Raw genomic sequence first — 12,055 nt, forward strand, 5'->3', positions numbered from 1 at the left:
CGAACACCATCGCCGGATCTCCGTCCTGCTCGGATCATGAGGAACCCTAACGCCGCAAGGCTTTGAGAATAGTCGCAGTAGGCACAGGCGCCGCCGAAAGCCCATCGACCGGGGATGTGCCCCGAGCTCCTCCAATCCTGGACCGCAGCTCGTCGTCGACGAGCGCCACCGTCGAGGGAAGCTCGAGCTTGGTCCACCCGCCGAACCTCCACGAGACCCGCATCCTGCTCTGCACCCTTGAAGCAAAAGGCCGATACTCCCGTCACCTGGAGAAGATGGAGTTCTGGACACGGACTCCTGTACAAGGGGTTCACCAAGGAAGCCCCACCTCCATCGGCTCGCCGTCGGCGTCAGAGCAGGCCACCAACGGGACGAGGAAGAGCCAGAGAGTACCTTATTCCACGATGGCACCGCCGCAGCAGTCTCAACCGCGCCGCCGGGACACGAAACCTAGATCTTCCTGTACCACCTCCGACTGGCGGGTGACCCACAGTCTCCACCACCTCGCGAAGCCCAAAGAGCCATCGGAGGCGAGGAAGACCGTCGTCCCCGCCGGCAGAGACCGGAGGGCACTTTTTTGACTCTCTCAACTGTTGGGGGAAGAGTCTAGAGAGAAAAAGAAAAAGTGATGTGACTTCGCTTCCTAACGTTAGAGGATTCGGATCATACAGCAAGAGCCAACCCCATCTCAGATTTGACCGGCGACTGTCCGCGTGACGCGGTGTATCCAGGGGAAAAAATTCGGTGCAGGAGGGCTGCAAATCTCGATCTGTGCAGTCCTGCTTTTGATGTGAGCCACGTGTCCCCCTAGCAGATCGAACGGCAGACTGGTGGAGGCGTGGAGCGCCTCCTCCTCTCGGCTCCTCTGCGGGCTCGGCTGAGCTCGGAGACGGGGCTTCGCTCCCCTACCCGCCGCCATCGTTCCCCACCTCTGCGATCCGCGCCGCTGATATCCTCCCTATCCTCGTCCTCGCCGGCCCCTCCGCCGTTGCTCAAGTCGCGGCCGCGGGCGCCTTGCGGGGACGGAGCCCCCACCCCCAGTGCACGCGTCCCGGCGGGGTGGTTCTTCGACGCGACGGCGCCGTGCGCACGCGGTCAGCGCCGGGTGCGCGGCGAGCGCACTGCTCGGCATCTCGGGGCCGCGAACGAGTGGCGGGCGCGCCGCTCCCCCGCTCCTGCCGCCCCGCACCGCACCGCACTGCTCGGCTACGTTGGGTTGGGTCTCGCACGATGTCAAATTGACAAATTCCAAGTCCACGTTGCAAGCCAGCAACCACTACGCCTCACGGCCTCTCAGAACGAGCGGCAGGGGAGAGGGGGGGTGGACGGTCGGCGAGACCTCCTGGATGGCAGGCGACAGCGACGTTTTTTTCTCTTTTAAAAACCAATGGATGGAGATGAGAGCAAGAGCATCATCCCTCTGGAAGACCTTGCCATGGAAGCTAAGCACACACGGTCCACATGTGGTTCTTAACACACACGGACACACCCCGGTTAACAACGCCCACGCGTGCGCATTGGTCACGCGATTAGGAAAACAAAATATCCGGCCATGGCCTGGCCCCACCGCAGCGTCATTCCAGACCACACGAGTGTAATCAAATCGGATCAAACACTCCAGTTGCTCTAAAAATAATCAAATCAAGCAGTAGCCTTTTGTTAACCAGCCTTCTTTCTTGGCCCTCCTAACCACAAGATTTGCTGGACCCTTGTTACAAATCAAATACTAGTTAATTAGGGGAGGAAAAGAACAAACGAACGATGCCCACATGATGCTGCTACGCTCAGCCCGTCTCTGATCTGTCTCCTGGACGCGGCACGCGCTCGCTGGCTCAGCGGCAGCTCGTACAGTGCCGCAAACAGCAGCAGCGGATGAGCGGTGGGGGCCCTGGTTGGTCAGGAGCACTCGTCCCAGCCCTCCTCGTCGTCAGCCTCGGCGGGCGGCAGCGCGCGGTGGCTCGCCGCGCGCGCCATCCACGACGCCCCGGTGAGCACCAGCCTCGCCGGCACGTGCGCCGCGGCCTCCAGCCGCCGGAGCAGCGCGGCCTCCCCTCCCTTGCACGCGGCGGGGGCGGACGCGATCTCGGCCCAGAGCGCCGCGGCCATCGCGACGCGGAGCGGGACGCGGGCGGCGGCCACGCCCCGGCCCAGCGCCCGGAGCGCGCAAGCGGCCGCGGCCGCGCGCCGGCGGGCTGACCCCGGCGCGAAGCCCATCCGCCCGGCCCACCCTTCCAACACCGCCTCCGCGCGCGCCCGCCGCTTCCGCGCCGCCGCGGGCGCGGCGGCCGACGACTCGGCGGAGTCGGCCGTGGACACGCAGGAGCTGCTGCTCGACGCGGACGACGCCGAGGACCCCGGCGAGCGGGCGGGCGGCGCGCTGCCCAGGCGGCGCCTCAGGTGCCTGGACGCCAGGAAATTGGCGCCGTGCACCTTGGCGTCGCAGCGCAGGCAGAGGAACGCCGAGTCCGCGGCGCAGTGCACCGCCGCCGTGCCCCCGCAGAGCTCGCACCGCGCGCCGGCGCCACCCATTCCTCCCCGATCTCTGTCCGTCTCTTCCTACTGCTTCCTCTCCTCGATCGGTCTCCTCGCGGCCCACCAAGAGCTCCGCGCGCAACGGCTGACGGCTGTGTCGAGCCCCGGATGACGATGGATTGGTGATCACCTCCTCGTCCTCGGAGCGAAGGACATGCGGCTATATAGATGTCTCCGCGGGCAGTTGGGGGCTTCGGGGAAAGCGGCCGGTGCAAGTGGCGCGGTGGTGTGAGGCGGTGGAGACGGGGTGGTGGAAACCGTGGGCGCGGGCGATCGGAAGAAGCCGCGGGGGTGTTTGGAAGCTCTGGGCGCGCGTATGGCCAGTATTTAAAGGGGCCCCGCCCCGGGCCGGGCCGTGGGGGCGTGGGCACACACCGGCCGGCTGGTGGGTCGGCTCGACTCGACGGCTAGGCTAGTCGGCGACCTGGCCGCGTGCCGTGTGCGCTGGTGGTGGAGCTCAGCTCATGCAGCGGCCACCACATGTCCGAAAGGGAGTCGCGGTTGGACTTGTTCTCTGACTCCCTCGCTCGCTTCGTTGGTGGGGGGAAGAAAGGGAACCGGGAAGGAAGAATTTGGCGCCGCCAGGTGTGGTTAGTTTCGGGCGGCGCCCGGTGAGCCGGAGCCCGGAGAAGGTTGAACGCTTCGCTTCTTCGTGGTCTCCGTTCGGGACCACCGTGCGCGTCGTGCTCACCGCCGGCCGTGCAACGATGTTTCAGCGAAGGAATCGGAATGTTTTGACTGTGTTTTACCATGGTATCCGTACGCAGGTGTGGGTTAAAATTTACCCAGTAAGATGCCTGAAATCTTGAGTACGTCCATCTAAATTAACACACTATATATGCTCCGAGTCAGTACAATCTAGAGCTGCATCCCTAGTCCCTACCTTAGCTTATCCAACACTGTTCCAGCGAGCCGTTCGTTCCCTTGATCCCTCAGCTCGTTGTGATCGAGAGATCATCATAAAAGAAACCGCCACTTGCGATCGAGCTGCCAACAGACCGGCCTTCAGTCAGGTGTGCTTTTCACATGGCACTTGGAGTTTGATATTATTCAGCCGTTCTGCGCCCCGTTGCGCATGAAAAGACCCGTCGAATATATTAGTAGCAGTACGGTCGAATTGATAAGCGGCCAGAGTTTGTTTAGTTCCAATTTTTTATAATATCCGTCACATCGAATCTTTAGACATATTCATTAATTGCTAATTGTAGCAGTACTACCGAATTGATAAGCGGCAAGAGTATGCATGAAGTATTAAATGTAGTTGAAAAAATAACTAATTATATAATATAATTAGTCCATAATTAGATATTAATCGTTAAATAACAACGAAATGTGCTACAACACCAAAATCCAAACTTTTTCGCCAAACTAAAAACAGCCTTAATTAACCCAATGTGGGAAAAAAATAATTGAAGCCGAGGGGCACACAGGAGAGCGGTTGGTTGGGGGAGGCAGGCAGCGATCGTCGAGCGATCCCCGTCCACAAAACCTCGTCCCAATCCAAACGCCCCAGCAGCTAGCCAGGGCTACAGAGCTTCGCTCGCCTTTCGGTTTCTTTCTAAAACCTATCCAGTTTGGGAATCTCCTCCTGTATTATTTATTACACCCCTCTCTACTAGCTAGCCTCCTGAATTATTGCTTAGAAAACGTTATTATCTCTATCTGCCGTGAGATCATCATGCCCTCGGCTTCATCTGTACGTCTAGCTAATCTCGATCTTAAAAAAAGGTGATCTCGATCGATCTCTTCTGATCATGCGTGCTTCTTTCTGGATAGAGCTGATCGGGTAGCTGATGATATGATATGATGGTTTCTTAATTGGGGTAGTCGTCTCTTTCCGTTTTTAGGTTCGATGATAATGGTCGATCTAGAAAACTTCCAGGAGCCATTTATTACAGGGGGAATACTATGCAACAAGCAGTTCTGTTAGTTCAGCTCTGCCTCATCACTTTACTGTCACAAAGTAGTCCCGGGAAGGGTGCCGTTCGGATGAGAGGAAAAACACTGGCTGGGCTGGGAATAACGATTCAGGGCAGCCAGCCGTTCGGCAGGCTAGGTGGAGCTAAATGGTTGGGAGATAAGACGCTCGTCTTCGGCCTTCCTTCCTCACCAGCACGAACAGTGAATACCAGCTGATACTATTCATAGCAGCCACCAGCCCAGCGATTCCCAGCCCAGCCAGAGCTTTTCAACTCATCCGAACGGAGAAAACGGCAGTTTGTGGTACGATCCATGCCATGCCGTAGACCGTATTGATTAGTGAATTGCGTCCTTTCCTCAGGTACAGCTAGCTATAACCAGTATACGTACGCCATGCATGGCAAAGAAGAGCAAAAAATATCTAGCCGAATTAAGAGGGGAACTCCCAAACTAACATGATCTATGGTGAACTTGTGGACAATAATCTCGAGCTAATCACCGTAATGCAACAGCCAACCCATGTGGTCGATCTCGACTCGTTCATCAAGTCCTGGCCCGGGCCAACCTCGTGGCGTGTCGCGTGGGCACCCACCGGGCTTTTGGAGAAGCATGACGTGGTTCGCTAGCCAACCAAACTCTCCCCCACGGCTGCTCAGCTGCTCTACGTACGCATCGCATACGCCAAACGCAGCGGCTTCTTCTTCTTCTTCTTTTTTAAAAAAGGGTTCGATACCAAGACAGAAATTAACTCGTTGATAGAGAATACCGTGGTTTGATTGGGACGCGCCGATCAAAAGTCAGATGGCGAAATAGTGTCTAACTGTGTTGACGTATCTAATAACTATCTAGCTAGCTAGATGGCGCCTTACGATCTTTGAAGATGTGTCTGGGAATTAAGCTAGCCAAGTAGAAGGTCTTGCTGCCAGTTACTTTGTCCGGAGCGGCAGAACATTCTTTCTTCTCTAAACAAAAATCAGGGTGGGTCGATAAAGCTGGCAGGCTGCCTAAGACCGGGCCGAGATTTTCTTTCTTTTTCTTTTTTTATTGAAAATCAGAAAAGTTTTACTGATATATATTTTTACGGGGAAATTATAAACTCCCTCCACCGAACACAAGAGCAATGGTCTATTTATTTAGATCCACTTAGCTAGTCTATTACTCCTTCCACTCCAAGTTGTAGGTTGTTTGAATTTTTCCGACCTTAAGTTTGACCACTTGTCGTATTCAAAAATTTGTGCAAAATATCACTTCTTTTGTTGTGGGTTGCTTTATCAATACAAGATCTTCAAGAATGACTTAAATTTGGTAACGTTTGCACATATTTTTTGAATAAGACGAGTGGCCAAACTTAAAGTTGAAAAAGTCAAGCGAACTACATTTTGAAACGGAGGTAGTAGCTAACTAGCTAGTATAGTTGCTACCCAAGTAGTTAAAAGGGATATAGCTGGGAAGCTAATCTGTTTGGGTACACTATTAAAAAAGGGAAAAGTCTGTTTTTCAACCCTGAACTATCACGATAGTCCGATTTTGGCCCCTGAACTACGAAACCGGACATCCTACACCTCCAACTAACGAAACCGTTTGAAAAACAACCCTGGCTCAGCCAAAGGCGGTTTTGCTACAGTAAAATTTCCGAATTTCTAGAATTTCACACCTCTCTCAATTAAATAATAAAGAAAGCATAGTTAATATTGTCTAAAAATCATGATATTTTTTTGGGAGGTAGATCAAAAGACAAGGAATTTATTTTGGCTAAATGTGATACATTAAACATAATGGAATTTGAATTATAAATTTTTTAAAATAGGTAGAATTCAAAATTCCTTGAATTTTTAGGCCAGCTAAACCTATGATAAAAATGCATTAAAAATATGATAATTCATAATTTTTTATTTAGTTTAGTTAGGTACTTTTTATTTGGGTACACTATTAAAAAAGTAATTATTCCCTCTATTTCAAATTGTAGATTTTTTTTCTTATCTTTCGTAGATTCAAAGATACTAGTACCGGCCAAATGAGCAATCTAGCCAACCAGCCCTCGAGGAAAAATGAGCCGACAACCAAATGGCACGGTACACGGCGTACAGCCCTCCTCATCATCGCCACAACCCGTACGTGCGCGCGCGCGCACCCCGCCGCTACGTGGATCACGGCTTCCCCATGCACCCGAGGCCCGAGCCACAGCCGTCGACCGCAAGCAAGTTGTTCCGCGCCCCGCGCGCGATCGACCGGTGATCCCGGCGCCACCGCTCGCGCCGTGCGTGTGGCCGCCGCGGCCCCGCTCATCAGATCACGACGCCACCAGCGCTAGCTACCCCTCGGCCCCCCCGGTGTCCCGCGAGCGCGCCCGCGCGTGGTGATCCGGGAGTCCCGCTCGCGGCGCCGCCGCCCGCGCCACAAATATCTCCGGCGGCGTGCCGGGCTGGTGAGCCGCGGGAGGGGGAGGCCTGCCCCACCCACACCTTGGCAGTAGGAGTACTACTAGTAAAAAGAGAAAAGGAGTGAGCGCGGCGGCGGCCAGGTGGGCGCCGAGGCGGTGCGCCGCTGGCAGGCGACGCGGACGTGTCCTCGCCGGTCAGGCCGCGCGCGCCGTGGGCTCGCGCCACGTTCGCTGCTCTCGGGGTCTCGGCTGAGCGGCTGGCTTGGAGACGAGCGCGTGGCCCCGGCGCGTCGGTGACGGGTCCCGGTCCCGGTCCCGGGACGGCGTTTACTGACGGGTCCCGGTCCCGGGACGGCGCCCCGTTGGAGGCCGCGACGCCGACGCGGCTGGTGCTCAATCTCCTCCACCTGTTGGTCTGCTCGGTACAGCGTGGTCGTGGTTGCGTCAGCGACGGAGGAACTGGGCCCGGGAATGTGAGGCGCTAGCTAGTGCTACCGTACCGCCTACTGTATGCAGCATATATGCGCACGTGCGTGGGCAGCGGAAGTGTCAATTATACCCTCGCGTTTCTGCAGCTACAGTGGCGCACTACGTACCAGTACAGCCTCTCAGCCTCTCTCGTGCCAGAGAGATCTTTTGCTTTCTTTGAACAGTCCGTGTGGCTGACCTCCCCCCCCCCCCCTGCTCTTTCACTCTGTTTCGCGTCTCCAAAATGATCGGAACCTTCTGCTAAAAAAATCTGGCTGATTGCGCTGACATACGAGGTATAGACAAATTTTCTGGACTCGGAAGTCTCACGTATCTTGCTGGCACCGCATTTTTTTTCGTGCAATGGCACATATCCTGTGGATCCAGTGCTAGTTTGAGCGGTTAAGTACTTTTTCGTGACCGTGCCCTGCGCACGTATTTCATTAAAAAAACATTTTATAGACAATTTTTAATACAGCCAAATAGAGCTTGACCAACACAAGATCACAAAAAACTAAAAATAGAGAAAAAAAAACTAAAAAAACACAAACAAACACCCAAAGACCACAACAAACAACCAGTAGCAGAAGCAAGACGGGGGAGAACACATACAACCCTACAACCCAAACCAAGCCCAATCTAACGCCAACCAACAACTGGACCTGCTGAAAGAAAACTACACCGCCAAAGGTGCGAAGATCAGCAACACGATCAAGGTGGCAAAGCATCCACCCGACCGACAAACAACAACGGCAAAGCATCCGTCCGAAGAGAACTCAAGCCAACGACAAGGCGGCAAAGCATCCGCCAGAGCAGCACAGCGGCAAAGTATCCGCCAACAGACGACCAACGCGACCTGGACGATGCAGAGTAAACTAAGCAAAGGTAGTCGCAAAAGTGGATACTCCCCGAGAAGAGCCATCGACCACCACCGGCAAGAGCCTCCAAGACAACACCCCTAGGGAAGGGGCGACGCAAAAGGCGCCGTCATCGTCTGACCAACATGGTCTAGGTTTTCACCTGGAAAGCTCAGGAGGGCATAGGGGGAGAGAGTGACGCCTTCAACAAGGTAAGAGACGCCCGAGGGCGTCGCCGTCACCGGCCCGCAAAAGAGCCAAAGCTTTCGCCTTTACCCCAATCCCAACCAATTGCCGATGGCAGTAGATGCCGTCGCGCAGGGAGCCCAACGCAACCAGAATGACCAGCGGGGGCCGAAGCGGCGGCGACAGTGCATAGGGGAAAAGGTGACGCCTTCAACGAGGTAAGCGATGCCCGTGAGCAGACCAAGGCTTTCGCCTTCCCAAATGCGGCGGCGACGCAGCCAGGAGCACCTGGCCACCAGGCGGCAGCACTAAAGCCAGGCGCCCGCGGCCAACCGAAGTGGCGACGGCAGCGCGTCCAAGGGCCCACGGCCACCAGCCACCCGAAGCGGCGGCGGCCGCTGCGTGGCCAAGCGGCTACGGTAGTGGCGACGGCGCGGCCAAGGGCCCAAGGCCAGGCGCCCCCAGCCACCCGAAGAGACGGCGATGGCGACGGCGGCGGCACCGCCTAGAGCCCACAGCGGTGGCCGTGCGGCGAGGGCCCAGGGGCGGCGGCGCGCCGCGCGTCCCCCAACCGAACCGGCGGAGTCGGCGCGGCGAGGGCCCAGGGGCAGCAGCGCCCCCCCCAACCCGAACTGGAGGCGGCGACGGAGATCTAGCCAAGGGGGGAGGGCCGGATCCGGCGAGGAAGAGGCCGGATCCGGCCCCGGCAACCGGCGGCGCGCCACGCGCCCCCTACCTGAACCGGCAGCGGCGACGGAGATCCGGCCAAGGGGGGCCCGAATCCGGCGAGAAGGAGGCCGGATCCGGCACCGGTGACCGGTGGCGGCGAGGTTGCAGGGCGGGAGGACGGAGGTGGGAGAGAAATAGGAGAGGCGTGGGGGCGCGGGCGTAGCCGACTTCAGCTCGGCCACGGCCGCCACCGCCGCTCGGACGGTTGCTGGCGGCGGGTGCGGCCAACGGAGGGGCGGTGGGCGGCGGCGCGGGGTGCCCCCCCGAGTCGCCCACGGGAGCGATGCGGGGGGGGGGGGGGGGAGAGGGGGGCGCCACCTCTACTAGCTCGGGATGGTTAGTGAAGCGTCCCCTCAAAAGAGGTGATTTAAATGTGATACAAATATCAGTTCCAGGAGGCTGATAACACATTTATTCCACAGATGGTTCAGTCACCGTACAACCCTCCGAGGAGGCGGACACTCGATACAAACGATAATAAGTAATAAAATAGCTACGGTGATACACCAAAGCATGACCCAGACAGTTTCCAGCTCGGGCTCAGAGTAATGCGCTAGCAGAAGCATCTTGCAGAGGGCCAATACCACAGGCAAGGTTGGGTGCTGACGCAACCTCTACTCAACGTCTTCAACAGCAAAGTCCGGATCTTCTTCTGAAGAAAAACCACAAATATATATATCGGGTGAGTACAAAAGTACTCAACAAGTCCAACCCCATCCACAGAGGGGGATAACACAGATATGCACAGGATAATTCAAGGATAAGGCTAGGGTTCATTTGCAGTAAAGCTAGATTTTACACATGCAAGAGTTTATTTTTGAAAAGGGTTTTCTCAAAGCGATTCTTTACTAACCGAGTAATAAGCGGGGTTGATCCTACACAAAGGATCCAAGTTTTAATGCTGCCGGACTCCGCATATGCGGTAGCTCACGACACAATTGCCGGACACTTTTCCCAAAACACTCATGCCAACCCAACCCAATCCCAGAAAAAGTGCTAATTGTGTGACCAAACCGTAACTCGCCCAATATCGTGGGCACGGCTATTCGAATAGGTTTAAACTCTGTATAGGTGTGCAACTTTACCCACAAGCGGGGTACCATAGCACGATCACCTTAGTGTCGGTGCAGATCCCAACAAAACCATTACCCACCTTAGCTAGACCTGACTAGCCAACACGGACTCCACCAAGGGTCCATTGACCTATCACTGAGGTTTAGCCGGGGCATAAGTCACCACGACCATATTCCTTCTCCTTAGTCACCCGTTGCCCTCAGCTCTCCTAATGGATATCAGACTAACTTGTGGGGTTTATGCTAAGTCGTTACCACACACAACGGTCGAGTGGTTTGCACGATAGTTGAGTTAGGCAAGATGACACATCAACTCGGTCCTTAACTGCGACAAGATGGATATCTCCCAACGTTGCTCAACCATGCCGGTATGAGCACACCTTTTGGCAATTCACACAAGAATGTCATCCATCTCATCTAAGTACATCCTTCTTTTAGTTTCCAAAAATTCTACATTTTTCCTTACCACACACTCACACGTTTTCCTTTTTATAAAACAAGTTGTACCATATTCATTGTGTTGTAACTTAAGCACAAGATCCTAAGCATTGAAGCAGCGATTAACATCCAAATAGAATAAATCATATTTAGACATTAATCAAGGTGGTCAAGGGATGGTTATAACAAATCAAGGGGTGGCTATCCAACCATGTTTTCAGCAGTAAAAATATATACAATTTTATAAAATAGGCCAAGAGGTTGTGTTTATAAAACTGGGTCAAAATATGCAATCAAAGAATGAGATTGAACTTGTCGTCTTCAAAGCCTTCCGGGAGGTCCTGATCGAGGTACTGTCCTTCGGGTTCAGGGTCACGGTACTGGTCCTCGCACCCTTGCTCATGGTACTGCTCGTCGATGGGTTCTTCCTCGGTCACTTCGTGATCTACGGCACACACAAACAAACACACAATAAAGAAAAAGAAATAAAGGTTTTATCGTTGAGCTCAAATCAGAGGAAATTAAGATACGGAGATAGGAATAATATTTTTGGGTGGTTTTCTAATGGCATGGCCGGAATTATATTGGGAATGGCGTGGTCGAGTTTTGGAATAACCGGAGGATTTTTGGTGCATGGGATGATAGGTTAAAAAGGGATTTAGGGGCTAGTTAAGGATCCGGGGCTTATTCATAAATACTTTTGAGATGACAGGGGCTTAATTAGAATTTTGGAAAGTATTTGGGCTACTCTGGAAAGGGGCAGGGGTCTCTCTATAATTATTTTTGTGTAGTGGAGGGGTTAATTCCTAGAAAAGAATAAGGGAGGGGTTTCTTTAGAAAAAGGCTAGAGAGAGTGGGAGGGCTCTTTAAAGAATAGAAAGAAAGGGAGGGGCCTAAGGGCAAATCTGCCCCCTTCTTTGTCCTCTCTCCCGTGTTCCTCCCGTGATATAGAGGAGGGCAAGGAGGGGGGGTGCCCCATGGGATCCGGTGCTCCGGGGCACGGCGGCGGCCGGGAAGATGGGGGAAAACAGAGAGGAGGCTGAGGGGGTTCGATTTTGGGGACTCCGGGCATGGGAAACTAAGGGGAAGGGGGTCCGCCCCGAGCAGCCATGGCTGCTCGTGGGGAGCTCGGCTCAGGCAGGGAGAGGGGCTGGCGCGAGTTGAGGCAGGTAGTGGAAGGTGTAGGGGTGCTCACCATGGAGGGAATCGAACCAAGACGGCCTAGGCGAGGAGATCGATGTGGCTGGTCTATTCTTGGTGAAGAACAAAGCAAACAGAAATTGGAACGAGGGAGGAGATGGACGGCGTGACTGGTTTAGCGAGCTCGATGGTGGCGAGGAGGGCAGGTTGGGGCGCCTTTTATAGACGCTGGAAGGCGGTGGAGGGGGCGGGGCACGGTGGCCGGCCGGCCGGCGGGCATCCCGACGGCCATTAATGGCGTTTCAGAGCTAGCGCGGCGTCGTGGAGCGGCG

General features: G+C 55.0%; 1 protein-coding gene across 1 annotated transcript; it reads right to left on the minus strand.

Annotated features, from left to right (window-relative positions):
• Positions 1–1,595: 1,595 nt before the first annotated feature.
• LOC120669563 (B-box zinc finger protein 32-like) lies at positions 1,596–2,839 on the minus strand. Its single transcript, XM_039949381.1, has one exon. The coding sequence runs from the start codon at positions 2,527–2,529 to the stop codon at positions 1,897–1,899; it is 633 nt and encodes a 210-aa protein (XP_039805315.1). The 5' UTR covers positions 2,530–2,839; the 3' UTR covers positions 1,596–1,896.
• Positions 2,840–12,055: the final 9,216 nt, after the last annotated feature.

The sequence above is a fragment of the Panicum virgatum genome, chromosome 1K (genome assembly GCF_016808335.1).
Source record: "Panicum virgatum strain AP13 chromosome 1K, P.virgatum_v5, whole genome shotgun sequence".
Classification (NCBI taxonomy): Eukaryota; Viridiplantae; Streptophyta; class Magnoliopsida; order Poales; family Poaceae; genus Panicum; species Panicum virgatum.

Bases quoted from the DNA above. Each gene is read 5' to 3' on its own strand.
- LOC120669563 (XM_039949381.1), bottom strand. From the start codon at position 2,529: ATGGGTGGCGCCGGCGCGCGGTGCGAGCTCTGCGGGGGCACGGCGGCG.